We start from the raw sequence: 25,998 nt of genomic DNA on the forward strand, positions 1-25,998 counted from the left end.
GATGGCAATTAAAGAATCACTACATAAGCTTCTACATGTTAAACACTAAATAACAAAATACTTTTATAACATTTAATCATCTTGGTAAAAGATCATTTCTACATATACTCGTACATTTTTAACATTTCAAATTGCATAAATTAACAACATTAATGTACAAGCAAAAACATGAATTGACATTAAATAAATGATTATTAGTAATTTAACATTAACCTAGAGATCCAAGGTTATTAAATGCTTAAAGGGATAGTTCATCCTGAAATTAAAGTCATTTACTCACCCTGCTTTTGTTCTAATGTCGTATGACCTTCTTTATTTTATAGACCACAAAAGAATAAATTAATTAAATCCGCTCATCCATATGATGGTAGTGAATATCAACCAGATCAAGCTTTTTTTTTGTAAAAAAGACGCAAAAGCATCACAAAATAATCCCATGCGACACGTGCCGTATATTCAAAGTGTTCTGGGGGTATACGATAGGGTTTGGTGAAAAACAAACCAAAATTGAATGTATTATTTAACAGAAATTCTTGATCTTGGCCATTGTTCTGTGATACAAATGTTGAAACGGTTCCCGTTGTGATACTAGTAGAATATCGTATGCCTGGAAAAGGCTCTCAGCCAATCAGATTCGAGAACCAGAACGAACTGTTGCATAAATCTTTATATATAAATTCCATGATTCATGAGATACTTTTTTTTTTTTTTTTGTCCCCACTTAAGGTCCAACGGTAGAAGTGAAAATTGTCCACACAAGACATCATCTTAACTGACTGCACTTGAACTTTTAACTTTCCTTCAAGAATTGTAGTGTCCTTCACACACAGCCTAACATTTCACTACAATCTACAGACACTCATCCATGACAAAGAACTCCTGAAAACGACGCAATGGTTCATTCTTCACCAAAACACAGCCTGAAAGGTACTAAAGTACATCTATTCTCGCTTCACTCTGGAACACTCTTAGCTCAAATAACAGCCTGCTGTTGTTACAAAAATACCCACAATGCACAAGAAAAAGCAATTCTTCAAACATTTGTTATGTCCTTGTCTCGAAGGTAACTAGTTCAATAATTGGTAAGTCAAAAAGGCTTTGTTCCAGAAACTGCACATTCAATCTTGAAGGAACAGTAGCACTTGTAATACAAAAAAAATTTAATACATTCATCCCAGCTTCTGTCTAAAAGACTTGACATGTCTACAATATATCTAATCTTATATACACATACAGTGGGGTAAATAAGTATTCAACTCGTCAACATTTATTAAACACAGTTCCAATGATGCAGCAATTCACATTAAATTTTAACCAGACATCAACACAGAAAATCTACACAGAAAAAGAAAATCATAATATTACAATCCATAAAAAAAAAAAAGTTATGTGTAATAAAGTGAAATGACAGGAAAAAAAGTATTGAACACACTAATTAAATTTGTATTTAATACTTGGTGGAAAAGCCTTTGTTTGCAATGACAGCTTCAAGACGCTTCCTGTATGAACGAATTAATGGCTCACAGTGCTCAGGAGGGATTTTGGTCCATTCTTCTAAACAGACCGTCTTTAAACATTGAATATTGCAGGGGCCGTCTTCCACGAATGCTCTATTGTGTTTAAATCTGGTGATTGACTGGGCCATTCCAACAACTTTATTTTCTTCCTCTGGAACCAATTCAGAGTCTCCTGTGCAGTAGTTTGGATCGTTGACCTGCTGGAAGGTCCACTCGCGTCTCATCCTCATCATCCTGCTGGATGGTAACAGATTCATTCCAGGAATTTACCAGTACATGGCTCCATACATCTGCCTTTCAATAATATGGACTCTGCCAGTACTATGAGAAGAGAAACAGCCCCACACCATGATGCTTCCAACTCCAAACTTCACTGTTGGTATGGTATTTTTAGGGTCATATGCAGAGCCATTTTTCCTCCAAACACGGTGTGTGGTATTATTACCAAAAAGTTAGATTTTTGTCTCGTCTGACCAGACCACATTCTCCCAGTAATTCAGACTCAAACGAGCTTCAGCATGCCTCTTCTTAAATAAAGGAGCGTGAGCATTCATGAAGGCCGTGGCGGTGAAGTGCATTGCCTATTGTTTTCTCTGTGACAACTGTATCTTTCTGAGTGGTCCTTGGCTCTTGGGCTACTCTTCTGTCTTCCCTGATCAGAAATCTTGTGAGGAGTTTCTGTGCGTGCCGTTGATGGTGGAGTGATGATCCTTCCACTTGCGGATAATAGCCCCAATGGTGCTTACAGGAAAATTTAGGAGTTGTGAAATCTGGAGTTGTGAAACAGGTGCTGTTATGATGTAGCGCAACAATCTTGATTCGAAGACCTTGGGAGAGCCGTTTGCCTCTACCCATCCAGAGATGTTTGTATACTTGCATTCAGAGGTGGGAAAGCCTTTTACTAACCTATCAACATGCACCAGCTGATTCTAATTGGCACAGGTAGGAGGAAGAACTACTTTTTTGTTTAGTTTTTTCTTAGTATTTTCAATACTGTTTTCCTATGTCATTACACTTTATTAAATATAACTGTTATTATGAATTGTAATTTTATGATTTCATTGTTAATACCAATGTCTGGTCAAAATTTCATGTGAATTGCTTTAAAAAATACATAATAATAGTATTTATTAATTCACAACCCAATGTTTTCAACAATTATGTCTCTTAAATGCATTGTAAAAACATTAAAATAATGGGTTCCATTTTGTATTTAGCACAGCAAGGCTCGAAATTGCGACCATTTTGGTCGCATATGCTCCTGAAATTTAATCTGTGTGACTTACAAATATATTTGGGAGCATTTGTGCGAGTGCAAATAATGGTTGTAGTGCGACCTGTTTTCATTTATCTAAAAAACTTTCGCAAATTACTGCACAGTGTGTACCTTATGTGCGCTGATACACGGTGGCCGGACCATCATTCTATCCAACGTTACATAACCAATCAAACTTCATTCTAACATTCTTAACTTTAAAGCAGTTAATATTAGCTGTCAATCACTCCCACTCCCTTTCACTGCGCTCCGCTGTCACGTGACAGGGAACTGACTACCGTGCGAAATTTAAAAGGCTGAATAAGAGAGAAGATGAAACGAACACTGACAGATTTCTTTTGTAAGCCGTCACCTAAATTCACAATTCAGTTGGTGATGTGGTGAATGTGGATCCACCAGCTGAAAAGAAACCGTACAGCTTTTGGAGAGAGTGGCTAAAAGATTTTGAGTGGGTCTACGCTATGCTGATGGTTGCATTGCGTTCACTCTAAAGCCTGTGGGACAGAGTTTGCAGGCAACACAGCGTTCGCAACTGAATCAATACATTTTAAGCGCGAGAGCTTGGTTAAACACAGAGAGAGTGCCAAGAACAAAACATGCAGGGACAAGTGTGTGGCAAACAAATCCGGTTCATCAGGTTCGATTATTAAGGCTTTTAATCGCCAGGAAGCTGCCGGTCGTTCCACTCTACTGGCAGAGCTAAACGTCAAATTTAACACCGCATACACCATCGCCAAAGAAGTTCACTAAATTGAAACCTATGTTGCAGCTCATGAAAAAGAACGCAGTTGCGATTAACATGACGTATGCAAATGACAAATCATGTGCCAATATCATCGGGGTGAGATGATATAGAGCCAGAAGACCAAATTTCAAATCCTGGCCACAGGATGTGTAAAGCACAGTGATTGTTGGTGTTGATTGGTGTTGTTTTTAAATAAAAGAAATCTGTTAATATATAATTTGTAGTTGTTGTGCTCCTAAGTTTTTGAAGTTGGGAGCACCAGTGCTACCAAGTAAAAAAGTTAATTTCGAGCCCTGCACAGGCAAAATAAATTGTAAATTGAGGTGCAACATTATAACCTAAACATCCGCATATTTGATGTCTTGATCATGTAGAGTAATCGCTGTCATCGTCCTCTCGCTCAAGTACTCGATAGCTTACGACAGCGCCAACTAGTGGTTGAAGTAGTCAACTACCCGACTAGTCTATGCAAGCTTTAGTACGTGCATCTAAAAACACCATGAAATTTTATTTTAATCTGTGTTCAAGACACATACGTACAAAGGCATTTATATATATGCCAGTCCGAGCATGTGAGCTCGCTCATTCCACTCAGCGCCGCTCGCTTGATTTGCTAAAGTAGCTAAGCAAGAGTGAAGCAATAGGCCATGTAGTTCAAATATTGTTTTAGTGAAGTTGCAAGCCTTATACATAAATGTACAGTAAGGTGAGAAGAAATTGAAAAGGAGTGTGGAGAGACGGTGTGAGTTAGCAAAGATATTGGAATCTAAAGCGGCACACTGGCAGAAAGCACGAGGATGTCCTACGCAAACATAGTGCAGCAAAAGGTGAGCTATACATATAAGGCCTACGATAATAAATTAGATAAATAGGTAAGGTAGCTATTGTGTTGTACCCCGCTCATGACATGCAGACAAAATATATCATGGCCACTGACCACGAATTAAGATTTCAATCCCATGAATTAAGAATTCGTTCTCTCATTTAGGCTAAATCATGGCCACGAATTAAATTTGTTCTCTGGTTTTAGTAAATCATGGCCACGCTGTTGAAGTAATTCATTCTGTCGTTTTATTAAAACAAGGGAATGAATTAATTACAACGTGGCCATGCGATTTACTAAACCAGGTAGGCTAACAAATTATTATATCGTTAATTGTGTGTTCGCTTTAATTAAAATGAGGAAACGAAATCTGTGGTTGCTTTTTATGGGCATGATAATCCAGGTATTGTTTTGTGGAGTTCTTTATGCATTTCACCTTGTTTTTGGTCACTGCCTGTTTTGCAACTGCAGTTATGTTCACGGAAATAAAATAATGAAAATCTAATATACTTTTTCAGTCATAGCATTTTATAGGCAAGTTCGCTAAAGGGCAATGTCATGTTTTTCAATCGATAAAGTTAATTTAATGCATTTAAATTAATAAAAAGTATAGGAAACGAAATCTGTTAATAATAAAATTGATACATTAATTCAAGAAATCCAATACAATCCAATACAAACAGAAATCAATTAGCCTACTATAGAGACATTTACTGTCGGAGCGGCATCTGAACGGGATTTGGTTTACCAGTGAGCGTTTTGTAAGTGGAGCGTTTGCTTGGGCCGTGAGTGTCTGAGCGGAGCGCACGCGCATAGAGTGGAATATTGCTTCACTCACATACTCCTAAAAGTTCACACACAAAAAACATTAAAAAAAAATTAAAAAATCTCTCTTTAGGGAAAGGTTAGGCTGCAAAAAAATCTTTATAGATATAATAAACTTTATTTTTAATAACATGAAATACTTCACAAAATTTAAAGAATAGTTTCAAAACTAAGTGAATCATTTGGATTAATTCCAGGTGTGAACCTGGGAGCTTGAAATGATCATTCTAGGGCCCTGAATACTGAAGTCTTTTACTTTGAGACACCCCATCTCCATAATTAAGTCAATTAGTACTCATATTAGGGAAAGGAACTAAACTCTAAAGGAGAGCACAGACCCTCTTCCGTGTGCAATTTGGGGCCAGCAAGATTTCCCTGGACAAAGTGGGGAGCCCCAACGCAATATAAGTTATGTATTATTCAGCCCATAGGCTGCAACACAAATCAAAAGAAGAGTTGCTTAAACTAAATGTTGTCTTTGTACTGGGTTCGGTTTTTTGTTGAGCTCATTAAATTGCTTATCTAAATGAATTAGCCAGTGCATGAGAGAAATGGCAACAGTATACTTAACTCTGTTTATTTGTGCAGAAACCGCAGTAGATTTGCACGATGAAGCCTCAGCTGACTTTAAATAGCACAAATGATCGCATTTATGACTCTAAAGGGCGACAACAAAAGTTATTTGTGGTTTAACGATTGTGGCAAGTTGCCTAGTTGGATCAATATCATCCTGACAGATTAATAAAATTTCATAATTCATCAGATGGCTCCCTGACATAGCTCTGCAATTTTCGATTTTCAGCTTTAAATTGCTCATCTACTAAAGATCAAAAGGGAAATTTGCAAGAACACAATCTCGAGATTTAATGCATTCTTGGAAATGACCAGACAGACTTTTGATTAAAGGAGTCAAACAAAATGGATGCTACATTTCACAAATATGAATTCCTGTCTTAGATCTCACTATATTTCCAGATAATAGAGTCTGAAGTACTGACATATTTGATCGATTTTTTTACTGCATAAACAGAAAGCAAGACGGACAGATCATTTAATCTTTGCAAAGGTTTAAGTGTCATGATACAGAATCTGTGTGTGGCAAAAAGAAAAACGGATAGGGCAACTTTCCTTCAAGATACAAATGTTTGATTACTGTACGGTGAAAAGGCCACAGCTGTGGAATGTGAGTTCACACAGATCACTCTTATAAATGATTGTGCTATATTAGGCAATTTAGGCAGATAACTGATGTAAACACAGAACTCACTAACAGTAACTATTCAGCACTCGTTCAAACTAGTTTGGTAATATCTAATAAACTAATAATTATTATATCCTAAAAAAAATCTTAATGAATTGCATTTCTGATCCTTGTTATTTCTCTAAAATACTTGTTGCATGAAGGTAATGACAGTATTTGGGACAGCATCTGCACAAATTGCACACAAATACCAAATTAATCATATTTACAATTAAATCAAAAGTTACAAGCAGCAATTTAACACATTTTATCAGTTTATTAGAGAGAAAAAGAGAAAAGGTTTGAGTACGGATGTTTGATTCCAGGATTTTCGGACTCGACTCCGACTCTCACCATAGGAGTTGATGGGATCGACCCTTCGACTCCATTTACTCTACATCAATACAGGGTCAGGAATAATAATAGATTGAAGTCGTTATTTACACACTAAATTTATTTAAACTCAAATTCCCCTTATTAAAACACACTTTTGTCCAAATTAGTAAAATATTTGAGATGATTATGATTACCTTGAGTAGCATATCAATGTTGTTACCTAATTTTACAGAAGTAGAAGTCACTAGAAACAGACATGTTCAAATATTATGTCAGACTTAAATAAGCGAGAAATAAGGTAATGTATTCTTTAATTAACATCTCATTATAACGGTCGGGTGATGATGGTGCTAAACGCACATGATCATCTCTTGTTTAGGTGGGGGGAAAAGCTGCTTGGACAGGAGAGTTAAAGTTAAATATAATACATATAATAATGTGCACTTATTGATGAATTTATTCTTGATGTGGGTTTTTAATGATTTATAATCAAATCAAAAAAAATTATTGCATTAATATGACATCAATTACTCTATAAAGATGGAAAAAAGCTACGTATGTATAAGTTGCAATGATAGTTATTTATTTCTAAAGTAAGCTACATAAAAGTATATGACAACAGTAGTTACTGCAACAGTTCCAGCTCACGCACGGACTAATACGTCAGTGTCTGAATTCCTCTCTGAATTTGGTTCACTTCTTGCTGATATAGTGCACTCAACTGCCTTGCACTACATAGGGATTAGAGAATCAGTGAACAAGTGAACAATTTCAGACAAAGCCACAGAGTCGACAACAAGAGTCGAATTGTGTGCTGGAGTCGACCCAGACTATAGGACTATTCAGTAGTGATGCTCCGATTGATCGGCCGCCGATCATGATCGGCCGATATTGGCAAAAAATAGCTTGATCGGCAACCCCCAAAAGCGCCGATCAAAAAAGCCGATCACGTGACGTAAATAACTCGCGCAACTTTTCCGCATGCGCGGCAACACAACAGCAGAGCAGAGCTTGCTTAACAGTGGCAAAATGAGTTCTCCTATGACGGCAATTCAATGGCAATTATAAACGAGCGCACAACTGATGCTGGCGCGCGCGGTAAATGACATTCGCGAGAGGATAACAGATCTACGCGCGAGGAAACGGGAACTCGCAAGCTCATTCAAACCCTGCGCGGACATCTCTGCCCTCGCGCGCGCGCATGATCATTCCCAGCACTCTCGCGCTTGATCTCCTCTCGCCTGCTGATTTTGCTCGCTCGAACACTTTTATTTTTGGCAGTCGAGGGGCGGGACTTACTGTTTTAATAACCTCAAATGTCATTGTCATTATTTTATTTTTTGGATCTGATGTAGTTAGTTCCTCAACTACATCCATTGTACACCCTCTTTGTTTTGAAAAATTATACTGTGCCTTATTTGGAAAAGGTGGCCTACAGTAGCCTTATGTTATCTTGTTTTCTAACTACAATTAAATAAATATTGGTGGTTCTTCAAGATTTTCTTGACTCTAGCATATTTCCATTCTGTGATCGGCAGTGATCGGCAATCGGCAGATCATGATTTTGGTGATCGGTAATCGGTGATCGGCCCCAAAAATGCTGATCGGAGCATCACTACTATTCAGAGTCGAGGAATCCACTATTTTGGAGCCGTCTCCCCATCACTAGGTTTGGGTGCTTCCAAAACCACACAAAAATTCAGCCAAATTAACCATTTCAACATTTTAGAATTTAAGGGACAAAAAAGATACTGAGATACAATTTTAAAAAGTTGTTTAGTATATTATTAAACTACAACAATTGCTTTGAAATTCTTTATAATTCCCCTGTTGAAAAATAACTCACATTTGTAGGATCTCAAGAATACTTAAATCTTCCATACAGACTTCTTCCGAAGTTTAACTTGATAAAACTTGTAAATCCTTGTGCAACCAATGAAATGCAAATGTTCTTTCATTCAATGCAGCAAACACGATTTGTGCACAAGACAACGACAGTTTAATATAAAACGCCATTTCACATTTATCCCCAGCAATGATTTTCTACGAGGGAAGTTAAACGCAGCCTTGGGCACAAATTAGTTGCTTGCCATTTAGCAAACACTGCAAAGCGACTTCAAGCACACTAATTGCAGGGCCGGTCCTGCTGGAGCAATCTGGGGTTAAGTGCTTTACTCGCGGGCACCGTTATTCCACAGCGACTACAAGAGTCCAGTTACTACTGCAGTCCCACTGTAGACTCAATCTGCAACCTTTGTGTTGGTTTACTACACACTTGACCATTAGGATTCAAGCACCTCTATGTATTTCCCAGTGGAGCCAGGGTTTAATGTCATCATATTTGCTTTTCTTATTCAGTATGATTAAACAACACTTCTCCATAAGTGAATCTATGGGTTTTATCATAGTTAAAAAAAAAAGACTCTGCCTCTCTCGTGGCTTATTATTCTAAATATTATAGGTGTATAATATTAAGTATATAATAAGTAATAAGCATTATTTAATGCACTATTGAATGGAATAGGTAATGTACAAAACATCAGTGCTTATTTCATAACCAGAGTTCATTATTTATTTTCATAAATAAATATCTGAAAGCAAACGGGAGAACGAGACGTCTGCAAAGACCAAGAACTAAAAAAACATTGCGGTATTACTTTTACATCTGCTCTGAGTCTGAACTTTAAAAATTACTCCCTGCCAGTATCAAATGTTCAGTATGTTCAACAGTGAAGCTTCTACAATTCTCACTGAACCGTTGCCAAGCTAAAAAGACCACTTTTTTCAAAACCATCTGTTTGAACAGACACCAAAGTCCAGATTGTGCAGTTCAGGGTATGGTTGAAAAAGGGAAATGAAACAAGACAGAAAAGACAGACAGAAAAACAAGACAGAAAAAGAAGTCTTGCTTTTGAACACTACATATAGTCATGGCAAGTAGTCCTACAACACTTAGGCTTTGACAAAGTTCCAAGTGAGGGCAAAATTCTGACTAGGACTACAAAGTCACATGACAGGATAAAACGCCTACTTTCACCTCCTCCAGCTCAGGAGAGCAGCTGGTGGACTGCGGTTCCACCTTACTGAATGTGCTATGGATTTCTGAACACTGTTAGTCTGTATAAAACGTGTTTTCCACATGTTTGAGCTTTACCAAAAATCACCTCCATATAAACTGAGAAAACACTTCCCATATCTTACGATGTTCAAAGGCTATCCAACATGGACAGGTTGTGTTGCATCTTTCTCACTCCAAAAAAACTATTCAATAAGTAAAAGACCCAGAATACATAAAATGTGATGCGTTATGTATGGTGAATTATTGGCTGCAGAAACCATTTCTAAAAAAATATTTAGGAAATCAAAATCGTTGCATATACTGTTTGTGTGTGTGTGTGTGTGTATGTATGTATATACACACACACACACACACAGTATATTCAACAATTTAGATTTCCTAAATAATATATATACACACACATATTTTAGCATATTGTTGGGTTTATGCAGTTAATGGTAATATTAATACATTTTGGTGTTTACTTGCACAAAAAAAAAAAAACTTGGTCACCAATTGATGTTCAAAGTAAAATCTGAGTCCTGAAGCAAAACCAGTTGAAAGTCACTGATTTAGAGCATGGGCAACGGTTCACAACCTTCGGCATCAGATAACAGTGAGGATAAGCAAGAAAAGCGAGCAGCTCTGGACGGCCTCAGGGATTACATATCCCTTCTGCCATCCCATAAAAGACCTTGATAATAGAACTGCTTAGTTTTGCCGTCTCCATGAGTTTGTGCTAGGCGGCTGACTCATCACCGGGACAATAGCGGACCACAGCGGAAACACGTCGCTCTTTGTTCATGTCTGTGATCTTCATTGTTGGTACAAGACTGCTGAGGCTTCTGAATCTGATGGTTCATTTGTCATCTCTCCTGTCATATTGCTTCGGGTACTAACATTTACGCCTACAAATTCAATTATTTTAAATATAGGACATCTAGTTTCACAAGAGAACACAATATTACCACAAGGTGTTATCTCACAAAGTCTTTCAAGAACATGTACAGGCCATATTTCATTAAAGCACATCTCATGTTTAAGATTTGGATCGTACACTTATCTGGCATATCGACTTATCGTGTCCTTCATAATTTTTCATGTGTGTTTTCAACATCAACGTATACCGATATAAACAACATTATGCCATCCCAGGGGGGAAGCTCTGAGTTTGACATTACGTTCTGGACGGGAACCGAACCGAAAGATCCGTACCTAAAATGTTCTGCGTGTACCATTACACCCCTAATATATATAAATTGTTTGATTCAGTTCACAAAACCAGAGTAAATGACTTGTTCACAAATCAGATGATTTAGTTGACTTAATGATCTGGCACACAGCACTTTGCAGAGATAAAGATTATTAGTGGGGGAAAAAAAATGTATTTTGGACGGTTCCTCCTACAAAGTTATTGCAAGACTTGAAGATGACATGAAAAATAGAAAACTGATGGAAAATTTTCAGGATCTTGCTAGTATATTTTACCCCAAAATATCATGTATACATATATACAGTACTGTGCAAAAGTCTTAGGCATGTGTTAATATGTTAATATCCTGCAAAGCTACAGTACTGTGAAAAGTACTGGCACTTGTATGCATTAAAATGCTGTTAAGTGAGAATTCTTTCAAAAATAAAATCACAAATTGAATTTATTTATGATTTAACTTCTATTAACTAATTCAAATCAATATATGGTGTAACGACCCTTTGCGTTTAAAACGGCTTTTGTCCAGGTACACTTGCGCATAGGTTTTCAGGTAGCTTTGCAGGAAGGTTTCTTCAAGCATCTCGGAGACGTTCCCGCAGTTCTTCTGGATTTAGTCTGTCTCAGTTTTTTCTGTTTCTTCATGTAATCACAGACGGACTCGATGATGGTGAGATCAGATCATACCGGCTGTTGTCAGACTCCTTGTGCATACACAAATCTCACTGGATTATTACAATTAATGGCAAAAAGAATGTTTGGAAATGGGGGGATATTAACATGCCTAAGACTTTTGCACAGTACTGTACATATATATATATATATGAGCTTGCTTGTGTGTGTGTGTGTGTGTGTGTGTGTGTGTGTGTGTGTGTGTGTGTGTGTGTGTGTGTGTGTGTGTGTGTGTGTGTGTGTGTGTGTGTGTGTGTGTGTGTGTGTGTATATATACACATATATATATATATATACACACATACATACACACATACATATATACATATACATTACATACACTAGTAGTTATGTCTAACTAGTAAATTATTCAAGTATGGCAAGTTATTTGTTTTGATTTAAATAAAAGAAAACAAATAACTAAAATTGTATTACAGTGTTTTTGAGAATTAAAAGAGAATTTAATAAGAATAGTCATTGAGAATAATGAAAGTTAGAAGAAAAAAAATGTACAGCCTCTATTCAGAATATAATTTAATACTTTTTTCTTTTGACAATGAGGTGAAATATGACTCGGACATGACTTCATGAGACCTGGAATATGCCGACTCACAAATACCCAGAAGCCCCAAGCATCATGTAGACCCGTCATGAACATGTAGAAGATTTGAAGTGGACACAATGTTAAACAGGCATTTTGTTGCAGCCAGTTCACTCTGATTCAAGGACAAAGAGACAAAACTTTGTCAAAATCAATTGACAAGCATTAGTTTGAGGGCTCAGAATTTAAGAATAACTTAAAACCTGAAGATCCTTGGATCAATTTTCTTTTCAGATTAAATTGTCAGCTGAGCCCAAAATCAGTAAATGCCATTAAGCCAGATAAAAAGAGAAGAAAACACACTACTAATGGCTTTTTGTGACAACATCAAAGATAAAACTAATCACTTGGGGGATAAGGCTAATTTAAGGATTCCTCTCCTCAAATTAGTATTTGTTGTTGGGAAAAACAGATGGAAGGTAGATGAAATGCTTAACAACCTCTTAGGAGCTGAAAGCTTGAGCTTGTGCTCACTCACCTCGTGTTCACGAGCAAGAAATATAACACAGGCAGACAGAAGCGCACCCATCTCATCCTGAGGTGTTTATTGCACCTAACAGCCACCTTCTCATCTCTCAAAGATGTAATCATTCTATGTGTTTCTTTCCCATTGTGCCGTTATACTGTACGGTTCTAGACAGAGACTGTAAGATAATAAGAGAGACATACGACATCTTGTGGCAAGATGAGGAAGCGCAGGACACTAATCAAGACAGAATTTCTAAACCAGTGAACTACTTTAAAATGTGTATGACTAGAGAAATGTATTGAAATGTTTAGGGTAGGTAAAATGTCTTTAAAAATACAGTAAAACAAAAATATTATGGAATAATATTACAATTTAAAATAACTCTTTTCTATTTATTAAGTAAAATTTGTTTTATTCCTGTGATAAAGCTGAATTTTCAGCATCATTACTCCAGTCTTCGGTGTCACATGATCCATCAGAAATCATTCTAATATGCTGATTTGCTGCTAAACCTTTTTTATTATTCTCAATGTTGAAAACTGTGACATTTTCTTTTCAGGATTCTTTGATAAATGAAAAGTTCTAAAGGACAACAATTTGAAATTAATGCAGAATAAAAGTATTAATTTCTTTTTTTTTGTTAAGTATACTGACCTCAAACTTTTTAATGGAACGTACTTGAACTTAAACTGAACCCAAACTCAAACAATTAATCACAATATTGTGATTTGCATCGTGATCCAGATATCTATAATAACATCAAGTCTGGGTTGATTCCTGAATTAAAGATTATCACTCAAAACACAATCTAAAAATAAAACAACCCATGACTGATCCTTTCCTTTCTGTAGCAAGTTCAAACTAGTCAAAATGTCCATCAGATCCACTATATCTGAGATAGTTGCTAATTAATCTCCCAAAGTGCATGTGGAAGCATCCCACGACTTATCTGCAATATAATGAGTCCACGCTGGCAAAGCTGCAAGAACGAACTTGCTTATCGCGCCAGGGGTGGTAATGGCGGCTCACAGCAATTCACGCCATTACAGCTCAATCTGGCAACATGGCCGCGTGATAGGTTTAAACAAGCCACTCCTCCACAAAAACCTTTTTGAGGCACAGCTAAAAGCCTTTCTGAAGCAGAGATGTGAGATGAATGTGATAAAACACGTTCCCAGCTGCTGCACAGATCCACCAGCGCGACTCGCCCCAGAATAGGTGCCGATAGTACTTTCTGACCCTCATGGCTCCTGAGCATTCCCAGCATCCCTCTCCATCTGCCAAGCCGCCACAGTAGAGGACAAGCCTGGCTGGTGCTACAGAGGCGGTGAGGGAGTGCAACCAGAGGGCAATGCTCTGATGCTGGGAAAAGTTCTGCTCTGGGAGATCCTGCAGCGTTACGGTCGCAACACCTGCATAAATCCTGGCTGATTCACTCTCGTGCATATCAATAGCAGAGGAACTACAGGACAGCGGTGATTGGATGTGTTTGAACATTGTCTGAAAACACTATGAGATAGATTATTATTCTCTTTGCCTGTTTTTGTCAAGCACAACACTGGTGAATATATATATATAAAAAGAAAAATTGGAGCTTGCTCATGCAAAAGTCGGCACTATGATGCTACAGAATTAGTAAGGCGGCAGAGTTCCCAAAGTTTCTGAGTTGTGACCAATGCATTTCTATTATTTTCAGGACTTTTTCAAACATTTCATAGACGGCACTCACAAAGAGTAGTTTCCAGTCTAAAGAAATGGTTTCTAACTGTGAGGCAGAACAAATTATGTAGACTACAGAAACTACAATTACTTCTCAAGGACTTTCTTTCCTGGAAAACAAACTTTTCAATGACCATGGGAACCATGTTGGGTGTTATGAGAGATTGTTTAGAAAGTCAAAGGATTTTTTTTTTTTTTTTTAGTAATCCTAAATTCATCACTTGAGAAAGTAATAGCTAAACATTGATAAGACAGAAAAAAAAAAAAACTGAACAATAAGCTTTTGTGCTGTGTTTCTAGAACAGCGTTTCAGACAGATGCCAAATCTGTTAAATTAGCTTATAAAAGCCATAGTGGAAACAAACAAGCTGCATTAAGGCAATAAAGTCTCTAACATATTTGATATTGAAGCACAAAACATATTGGAGAGAGATTCGTTTTCATTCAGCCAGGTATGCAAATGTTTTCGTAAGACTGATAAGATTGCAAATGGCACTCACAAAAATGAGTCATATCTGTAAGCAAATTCATTAGGAGTTTGATAAACAACGAGACAACAACAGAGGAATCTCAAATCATTCTATTAGGGGGTGGATGGATTGACATTGTAAAAAGAATTGTATAGCACACTAACTATATTTTATAATATAAATATTTTGCAGGAAATAAAATTGATTAATATTTGCATACATTAAAATTATCTTATTTTTTTGGTTTGTATGAATCGAGTTCCATAAATAAATAATTTAGTTAATTTAATAATTCATTAATTAAATTCCCCTCACGATACTGTATTGGTCAAGAGTAAATTTTTTGTAAAATGTTTCTCATTAATTAAATAATATAAAATTAATTAATAAATAGGGTGGTGTTGGCGCAATGGATAAGACACATGCCTTTGGTGTGAGAGACCCGGGTTCGAATCCACTGTGAGACACCAATGTGTCCCTGAGCAAGACACTTAACCCCTAGTTGCTCCAGAGGCGTGCAACCTCTGACATATATAGCAATTGTAAGTCGCTTCGGATAAAAGCGTCAGCTAAAATGAATAAATGTAAATGTAAATATTCAAACTATTTTACATTTATTAAAATGATCTTTTAGTTTCATCAAACAAGTTTTAAGAATAAATAAATATAAATAAAATTTCACCCTCACACTGTACTGTATTGATTATCTCGTCAAAAAAAAAAAAAAACATTACTTTTTTGATTTATTATTGTTCACATTAATATTTTAAAGTATTTTAGCAAATTAGTATTAGTATTTTAAAGTATTGTACCATATTTAAGAGTAAAACTGAATATTGTTTAAGAAAAAACATTTTAGTGTACCTCCTCCCCTTCAAATTTGATTTCATGTGAAGAAAAATGTAATTATAAATATTACATTTATTTTTACATATATTAAAATAATCGTATCTTTTGGTTTGTATCCATTAAGTTCCATAAAGAAATACATATACTGAGATGAAATAAGAACATTTAATACGTAAAGTATTATTTAAATGGTATGGCAGAGCCTAAATCAGCTGACATTTCCTCGGTCGCATAGTGTACCACGTCATCCCATCCAGCACTACGTTCAGCAATCTATTATAACAACTGTTTTAAGTGACATGGGGGCTTACAGGCACCTACAGACTTCTACCAGGGGCACAGTGACCCCTTATTCACCTTCTGATTGAGGTTAAAGACAACCAGTGGTTTAACGGCAGAGTACCCGTCGCACAATCACACCGTCCCTTGTGAAAACTCCTTTCACAGGCAGAGCTGTTAGCAGAAGTGTCGGACCACGCTAGGCTCGTTTCAGCACACCGAGCCAAAGTACAGCTTGTTCGATCACCTGGAAATAGTCTTGCCTAAGAGCTGCCACACAGAGAGCAGAGACCTTGACAATCTCTGTTGTTGGCTGTTGTGTTCTGCATGTACTCACTGCTGCAGTGCTTGTCCACTCCATCACACTGAGAACTGCTTAATCCCGCCTCCTCTCCCACAGGCTTCCTGGTTGCCACGGTGCTTGGAGTGATTGGCGGCTGCGGTGTGGTCTGAAAGGCTGGGAGAGCCAAAAAAACACAAGTTACCACAGAGACCTGAACTGAACTGGAAAAATATCTGACAATATGCTTGCTAAGAAAGATGTAAAATCGAATCTGCATGTTTTATTCTTCCTTGTAATTTATAAACTGTGAAGAAGATTTTACTGTGTTGTAATTTTCTAGCGAGACTGCAAACAATGATATTTATTGCGAAAAGCAATAAGTCCTCTTAGAGACTAGTGAAAAATATTGGCTTACAGCAGAAAACAATATAAAAGCCCATTATTAAATTTGGCATTTTGCTGAATATTTATAGTATCCCACTATTTTTCCTTGACAGTATCACTGTGTCTTTATACATAAAAAAATATGGCTGCCTTCAGAGGAGATTTTAGAAAAATGGTCCTTCGCAAGGTGATCAAAATCATGTTCTAAGGAATCAAATTTCACCTGCCAAAAGCTAAAATGAAAAAAAAGAGAAAAAAAAAAGAAACAAAATTGAAGGAGCCGTTTAAGTTGGGATTCTAGAGACCATAAAATCAAAAAGACTTGGTAGCTGGCTTTATCACACTGTTGAGACCCCATTAAATCAGGTTTTGTGGCTTTTAGACTGTCTGTTAGCTTTAAGGGTAATCTATTTGCTAGTACTCCTAATACATGACAAAACTTCACTTAAAAAAAATGATTTTAGTCTCTGGGAAAACGGAATAAAAAAAATTGATGACTCATCTTGTCCAATCAAATGCACACTAGATTGATGATGCCCCGCCTCCTAATACCGCCTACATCTAATTGGCAATAGTTGTAAATCATGTTAATAGCTTTAAAGGAAATTAAACGTTTCTACCTATATATATATATATATATATATATATATTTTTTTTTAAAGACAAGCCTGATCCCAATATCCTGTTTTTAAAGGAAATACATCAACATAGGAAAGAAAACTGCCCTTGTCAAGCCATTTCATGGTGGTCTTTAATTCAGATGCAGCCCAACTTAAAACTTGAACACCACAATACCGATACCCATAACTTCTCCACTGCACCATATAAAATATTCAACAGCACTTCTCTAGAGCAGGTCATTTTTTACCCCACCGTAATCGTTCAACACTGAACCGGTGCAAAATGAAAAGGAACCGAGGGGCGGCTTAGAGGGGGGCCGTGTGAGATTTTCGTTACAGCAGACACAAAATGAACGAATTACAGGAACCTGAGCTAAATCATTCTGGGAGAAACCCCCTGGTGATTAAAGGGTGGTGGGGGAGCTCGTCGCCAAAACTCTCGCAACAGCCTTTAATGTGACCTACAGTAATCTTTTTTCCTGGAAAATGTAGCCTTTTTTCTATAAAATTAACAGCGCAACATTATGTGCCTTTAAGGATTAAACCCCTAACACAAATGTTAGTGCTGATGAGTGTTAAACAAGGTACTGGCGTGCATGCTAAAACCTAGGGCTGAAACACAATTTGCATATTATTCTAAATGATACCCTGTAACTATAAGTCTCTTAAGGACTGGTATATTAATTATTCAAATACATTTATTAATTTGTTTATTTATTTGCATACATAAGCCATGTAGAAATAAATAATAAATATGTATTTACAGTATATACATACTTATAAACAAACAAAACATACTATATTTATATACACATTCATTCATTTATTATTATTTTTTATATATATATATATATATATATATATATATATATATATATATATATATATATATATATATATATTTATTTATTTATTTATATATATTTATATATATATATATATATATATATATATATATATATATATATATATACACATACACACACACACACACATATCTATATATATATATAGATATATATCTATATATCTATATATAGATATGCGTGTGTGTGTGTGTGTGTGTGTGTGTGTGTGTGTGTGTGTGTGTGTGTGTGTGTGTATATATATATATATATATATATATATATATATATACATATATACATATACATACAAACTACCTAGAAAGGAAATAAAAATAAAAGAATATTAAATTAAATAAATAAACAAACAAATGCATTAAATAAAAACAAAAACAAGCAAACATTTTCTACATGGCTTATTACAGACCTTATTACAGTGTAAACGTGCAGCAATAGGTGATGACAAACAAACTAGTGTATATCATCGCATTTATCCCAAACTTTGGTTACATATTTGGTGCTATAAACTACATAAGGAGAATAAGGAGAAAACTAAAAATTGTTTTCATTCTAAATCAGCCTAAACTGGTCTAAACCTGGAGCGTTAAAAACAGTAACTGCAAATGTTAACGTGTGCATGTGTTTTGGGCAAGAGGATTGATTTGTGATACAGTGCACAACGTGTGAACTGAAAGTCTAGCTCAAAGAAAGTGTTGCATCACCTCTCTTCTTGCGGGACTCCTTGATCTCCTCGCACATGCGGTCGAATTCAGGGTCCAGTTCAGAGGCGATCATGGCGTGTGCAGTATCCTTCAGACTGCAGGCCCTGTGGCGGATGATTTTATCTGTATGCAAGCACAATGGAGGTAAGGCCACAGTCAATGAAAAATTCACTTGGGTGGATGAAGAAAGAGCAATGTTCTTGAAGACTGAAAGCAAGATTTCTGGGTTTTAAAACAGCACAATTAGTTGAATAAATAATCAAGACTACAAATACAACGACTGCAATTAGCTAATCGTGAAAAAAAAAAAAAAGACAATTACAACACAACAGAACACAAGCTCACCCATTATAATCAACAAGGTGTAGACACAGTTTAAATAAGCATAATTTATTCCAAATTTGAATAATAGTAAATTCCATGACTGCATTGTCAAGGGAACTAATTATTATAAAAAAAAATGTATCCAGCAACCTGCTGGGTATGGACAAACTATTAAGTAAAAATCAAAGTCTATCCTTATATTACTGTATTGCTGCAGTTATTTTCTAAAAGAGTTGAACACCCATATACATTCCCAATGTCATGTTGGGAAACGTTTAACTTTAAGCAAATGAAAACTGCAGTAACCACCAATAGGAGCAAAGATATTAACGAACACAATGCATATGAATGGTAAGATGGTGATATTAATGTTACCATGTAAATATATACCTTTTTTACATGGCTTATTACAGGCCTAAAATATAAGTCAAAATGTGCTATAGGTGGTGACAATGAACTAGCCTACATTACCGCATTCATCAAAAAAATTGGTTACATACAGTATACAGTATATAGATTTGAATCAGGATAGCACCATATTTAAAGGGATAGTTCACCCAAAAAAAATTAAATGTTGTCATCATTTACTCATGTTATTCCAAACCTGTCTGAGTTTCTTTCTTCAGCTGAACATAAAAGAAGATATTTTAAAGAATGTTGGTAACCATACAGTGTTTGGACCCCATTGACTTCCATAGTATTTTTTTCCTATAATGGAAGTCAATGGGTGCCGTCAACTGTCTGGTGGTTACCAACATTCTTTAAAATATCTTCTTTTATGTTCAGCTGAAGAAAGAAACTCAGACAGGTTTGGAACAACATCAGGGTCATCATGAACAACATTCTTTTTTGGGTGAACCATCCCTTTCATTTTTAACAGGAATAAAAATGAGGCTGTGAGGGATAGAAGTACAGTGTGTTCAATGGATTGTTTAACAACGTACTGATTGTTAAGCCGACAAAACGTCCTTTTGAAAGTTGTGAAAAAATTCCATGATCTAGGACCTTTATACAGTGCTTGCCATTGTACGTCTATCCCTCACAGCCTCATTTCATTTGCGTTAAATTCAATTTGGCATCTAATCAAACTATGGTCTCTATGCTGATACTGTTGCTGTGTTTCAAACGACTCATTCACTGTTCCCTACAAAGTGAAAGTCACATAGTCTGCACCACCACATGGAATAAGGAGAGGTTTTGAAACAAAACTAGATTTCATTCGTTCTGAATCAACAAAGTGGTTTAAACTGTGAGCACCCGTTGCAGAAACACATTTTCAGTTAACGAACTTTGACATGCTGCAAAGCTACTCCAATCACTTTATTTTGACCATCTGACTGAAATAAAATGGTTTTAATCACAGATATCACAACCACTTTAGTGTTCTACATTTTTTCCAGACACAAAGATTTAACAAAAATAAATAATAATAATAATAATAATAAAACAATCCCCTTCGAGGCTTGGCCCCTAATAAACAAAGATTTTGGAAACAACAAGAACAAGAAAAGAACCTCAGAGGCACATCAAATCAAAATAAAAAAGATTGGTGCTGTAATCAGGCAACGGCTCTCTGTAATTGACTGAGATTCAGCTGAAAACCTCAAGCATCAGCTTTTTTTATTAGAAAATCTGAAAAATACTTCTGAGGCAGGAGCGCTCCACGGGCAGCCAATCAAAGCATCTCTGTTTACAAAAACACACTGGTGTGAGAACGGGGATTACTGTGTTTTCTCAAAGTTCTCAGAGCAACCATTTGCATTCTGTCCTCTTTCCTCTCTCTCTCTCTCTATATCGTTAAATCAAGCAGCTTTTAAACATGTAGGGAGGAAAAGTGTGTGTGTGAGAAAAGAGCACGCTACTGGGTAGTCCTCATTACTCCAGGACAGGCTGCAGGTCAGGATCTGGCAAAGGTTGCCTCTTAATTGGAAGATGGGCCTAATTAAGCCATCTAGAGCGAGTGAGAGGACACTCTTTACTCCAGTCAAGGATATAAAGGCAGGCTGAGAGGAAGAGAGTGTAAACACTTATTTTGACTTTCAAAGCATTGTTCAAAGATCTCAGACTGCTAGTGCCAAAATTGACAAATGAACAAATGGACCTGAGAGAAATTAAATCAGCAATGCTCAGTCCAGCTCCTGGAGATCTGCCTTCCCACAGAATTTAGGCTATGCTTGGAATGGAATACCAATTTACTACTTACTGAGTACTGCATTTTATCTAACAAGATATTTATTTAACAAGAAAATGTTAAATACCGGTACAACAGATTCATGAAAAAAAATTTAAACAGTAATAGAATACACTGTTGTCACATGACCTCATCGCACAGCATGTTTAATTTAGCGAGTGGCGCCTAGTCATCTTAAATGTAAAATTGTTTAATTAAAGATTTGAAACTTTTTTTAACGTGACACACCATTTTAAAAACACATAGCTAACTGTTTTCGATTTTCCGAAATGCAGCACAATGCAGCGTGAAGCGCGACGCAAGTGAGTTTGCAAAAAAGCTAGTTTCAGCCCGACGCAGTTATCATTTTCACATCCTGCGCAACGTTGTTTACTGTATGTAGCAAATGCATTTGCGCCCATTTGTGCACCCATGGGCGTGCTGGTCTGAAAACGAGGTGTGCTCTGGCGCATTGCTAATTTGAGGCAACTGAAATAGACTGCGCCATTGACCAACTGAAACCTGGTCTAAAGTCAAGGGCGCAATATTATTATTATTTTTTGTTATTTAAAGAGCCCGTTAGAAAAGTGTGCCTATAGGTGGGTCCACAACGCGCATACACTCTGCTTATTAAACACACAGGGACGAACAGCAGCACACAAACATGCCAAATATTAAAATTAAAAGGATTACGATGTAAAAGATTATTATTTTATACATAAAAATATGGTGGAATCCGGCTTGTCCCGTAGATGTTCAGCTTGCGCGCTTTTACCTCACGCACGAGAAGTTCCGTTTGCGCTCTGGAGATGGCTTCGGTCTTTCAGCTATCAAATTTCGTCATGTAAATAGCGAATCTGCCATGGCGCCAGCGCAACTGGCATTTAAAGGAAATGGGAGTTGAGAGAATAGGGACAACCCTTTTAGACCATGTGCCTGGCGCGCCGAGCATTTTTCCTGTCGTTAAACTAGCAAAAGTGGATTCGGACACGCCCTAAGTGAACTTGCGCCCTGCGCTTTAGACCATGTGCTTAGATCGTTAAAATAGGGCCCAATGTCTACATATATGTATGTATACATAAATACACAAAGACATTTAAATATACATACACTTGCATTCACAATGTTTTACTACATTCTCAAAAATACATACTTCGACATCCGTACATACTTTCAGTATGATCTATGTGAACTGGGATGCAGTCTTGAAAGTTTAAGCAGTTGGTCTAGAACAGGACTGGAAGGAAACTCAGCAGGGAAGCTGATGTCCAGGGGCAGGATTGGTCAGCTCTGAATTAAATCATTTGAATTAGAATCCCCTTAATCAAGGTCACACCAAGATGTGATTTTGAAACTTCAGCTGGGGTACGATTTCAAAGCGCACATTTTCTAGGAATCTGACTTTCAAACAACCACTGCAAGACTCTCTCTTTAATAAAGGGAGGTTTCCGTACTCTATTTGGATCTGGACAGAATTGATGTACAACAACAACAACAGTGAATGAACAGAAATAATACCTATATAGCAAAGGAACAGATTTTAAGTGAAATGTTCATGCTTCACTTGTGAGAGTAATGCTTAACAAATGGAATTTTTGACAGCTCCTAAATCCCATATTCCCCTGCTCTAAATGGACCAGAAGCCTCTTTCAGTTTCCTTATTAATGTAGCTAATTGCGTTTTGTCTCGTTCCTTCAGTGGCTCCTCTGTGGACGCTGCATTTAAACAAATGACCCACGTTCTCCCAGCAAATGGGCTACTATGATTTATTCATAGGCACCGGCTGCATTTAGCCAAATACCTTCAATGGTTGACCAATTAATCCAGACATTTGGGAGTAAAGTTCTGACAAAGAAATCTTAAGTGTTGCGCAGAAGTAGCTAGCTAGCAAACTTCCAACAACATGAACAGAAATCAAAGCATAATACACAGCCATCTTACCTCACTTTGCTCAAAAACAATGATGTGGTAATCACATGACAGTTTGGACAGGTTTTTAATATAAACATGTTGCTTTTTTTTTTAAAATAAAGCATGCCTTTCACATCAGAAGGGCTAATTGCCACATTACATGGGCTTGCGAATGATGTTTGGAATGCTATATGGTCCGAATCAGTATTTCAGGTACTGTGTTTCCATGGCCTCAATTCATTATATTCACTGTACTATGTGCATATATCGCACGTCCATTAACAACAATAAATATCTGACATGATTTTCTAAACTACAAAGTGTCCCAACTGACCGACCGTATGGCCAGAGAATAGCAAGAAGTCCATTAAAGCGATGAATGGGTTTTATGGAGACTGCTCATTATAGTGCCATTTTTACTCTGCGGAGAGATCAGTGACAATGATTTACTGTGCCTTTTGAATGAAGAAGGGTCAATGGGTTAATTTCTAGCTGCATTTCCTGTCCTCAAATTCTCATATCTTTCCGTGAAGAACCAAGTCTGACTGATTAATCATTGATTTAATGTCCTCTGCACTTCAAGTACGACAGTCGCTGCTGCTGCTGCTTTTTTTCACTGTTTTCGAAGCTCTAAATGGGCTTTATGCCAGACGTCACATGAATAAACAGGGAAACAGGTCTCATCGCATCCGCTTGTTGGAAAAAGTGTTGACAGCAGTATAAACTTACGGCGACATCTATGGAATTTAAAGGTAATCAGCTAACCTAGCTAGTTATTTTTGGTGTTATTCAATTTTAATATCCGAATGTTACTGGAAAGGAAAATAATAAAACTTTTAGATATCAATCAGTATATGCAACTGACAACATTTATGCTAATTTTTGGTAGATTCTTTAAAGGTTTCTTGATTAAAACAGCTCTATATTTAACAAAGCACATACAAAAGACCTGAAACAGAAAAGAAGCAACCTGTTTTGCAGAATACAGAAGTACATTGCGCAAAACCCATATTAAGTACTAGGGGTGTGCACAAGTAAACGACTAGTTCTGCACCAAATAGTCAACTAGTAAAAACACTACTGGAATGTCAAAAATGTATTTTCCTCTATGAATATACTGTATAATTCATTATACATTTTATGCATGCATCATATTTGTATACTTGCCATTATTTGTATTACTTGAAAATTAAAAATACTGCATTTTGTTTATTTAGTGCTTGAATACAATTCTCAAAATGTCTCAAAAAAGTTACTTTAAGATACAAGGTAAGATAACATGACATAACCAACATATTCTGCTCAACTCTGCACCAACTCTCCTTAAAAATGAATGACTTTCTGTTGCAGCATATTGCTGGCAGTGTGAACGACTTGATAAGACTTGATGTTCTAATATTTATCCAGTTGCTCTATATTATATATTTACCTCCTGGGTCTTTGTCTGGATTGTACTCTAACGCGTTGCTGCAAATGAGGTCAACGTCCACTAGAAAATCACTGGCGACCGTGTACTTGTGAGTGTCGATCTTCATCATGATGGCGGACAGGTCCATAGGCTGTGTGATAACCTCAAGGTAGTCTGACACCTAAAACAGAGACACTTATAAAAAACACTTTCAAAAATTATATTAATATTTTTTAATTAGAAAATAATATTTTGTCACAAAAGTTTTATATTTAACATATACGCTGCTCTTTTGTACTTTATATTAGTCAAAGAATTTTGAAAAAATTGTATCACAGTTTCCTCAAATATTTATGAAGCATTATTCACATCCTTTTATTCACATCACAGTAATTGAACTTTGAGAAACACTCCTTAAGAATACGATTTTTTGCACTGTAGCGTTATTTCAATAATTTTACAAAACATAATTTGAACTGAAGATACATATGACCCAGACATTTTCTTGACAGGCTTTGTGAGCTTCACTCTATAACAAACTTTAAAATTGTGTCTCACTCTGTATTCATAGACGCACCGTCCTCCTCGTTTGCTTCTTATATTGATGAACTTTTTAATTGCCTCCTCAAATTTACTGATTCAGGTAACGATCCTGCCTGCAGCTGTCGTATAATGACAATCATTTGATTTGTTTGGTCTGGGGGTTGCTAATAAACCATAGGTGCTCCTAATTAGATGGTAATATTGAACGAACAGAGTACAGAGCCTACAGGCATTATTCATACAGTTGCTGACGTGCAGTAACAGCCCACCTCCTCGATGTCCACAGGCTTGCTGAAGATCTGGAAGCGCTTGTCAGTGGCGAGCCGCTTTGTGACGTCCCTGAGAAAGAGGCGGAGCTCGCGCAAGGTGTTCTCCTCCTGCTCCTCCAGTCGCCGCTGCTCCTCTGGTGAGAGCTGTCGAGGGCCGGGGTCGTCAGCGAGGGTCAGCACCTCCAGAGAGCACACTGGAAACACAAAGACAGACACAATCCCTCAGTACAACGCAACAACAGATAGAAATCATGAGGAATCTGACAGGTCTGATTCAAATGAATGTTGTTGGGTTTTTTTTTTTGCACTTCTTAGTAAAGAATCATAATGTCTGATTCATGACCAAAAACATCTTTATATTATCTTTTAACAATATTCATAACATATATAAATATCTAAAAATTGTTGTATATTTTACCCCCAATAAGAG

The 25,998-nt window shown here is 36.6% G+C and overlaps 1 protein-coding gene and 2 long non-coding RNA genes across 7 annotated transcripts in view; 2 read left to right on the forward strand and 1 right to left on the reverse strand.

Annotated features, from left to right (window-relative positions):
• atad2b (ATPase family AAA domain containing 2B) overlaps window positions 1–25,998 on the reverse strand; it is a 95,109-nt gene that overhangs the window by 36,771 nt on the left and 32,340 nt on the right. For all 4 annotated transcript variants that reach the window (XM_082148565.1, XM_082148563.1, XM_082148566.1 and 1 more), the window contains exons 21-24: window positions 25,569–25,762; window positions 24,778–24,937; window positions 18,944–19,066; window positions 16,427–16,546 (exon numbers count right to left, since the gene is read on the reverse strand). In XM_082148565.1, the coding sequence (XP_082004691.1) occupies window positions 16,427–16,546; window positions 18,944–19,066; window positions 24,778–24,937; window positions 25,569–25,762 (597 nt within the window). The remainder of the gene's footprint in view (window positions 1–16,426; window positions 16,547–18,943; window positions 19,067–24,777; window positions 24,938–25,568; window positions 25,763–25,998) is intronic.
• On the forward strand, window positions 7,272–9,161 carry LOC309483040. The gene is made up of 2 exons (XR_014200473.1): window positions 7,272–7,610; window positions 8,391–9,161. It is a non-coding gene; the product is annotated as an uncharacterized lncRNA (long non-coding RNA).
• On the forward strand, window positions 19,073–25,717 carry LOC309483039. Of its 2 annotated transcripts, XR_014200471.1 has the most exons (4): window positions 19,073–24,100; window positions 24,566–24,617; window positions 24,756–24,925; window positions 25,586–25,717. It is a non-coding gene; the product is annotated as an uncharacterized lncRNA (long non-coding RNA). The 2 variants fall into 2 exon arrangements; XR_014200472.1 differs by lacking the exon at window positions 19,073–24,100 and having other exon boundaries at window positions 24,107–24,617.

The sequence above is a fragment of the Leuciscus leuciscus genome, assembly GCF_965113295.1.
Source record: "Leuciscus leuciscus genome assembly, chromosome: 19".
Taxonomy (NCBI): domain Eukaryota; kingdom Metazoa; phylum Chordata; class Actinopteri; order Cypriniformes; family Leuciscidae; genus Leuciscus; species Leuciscus leuciscus.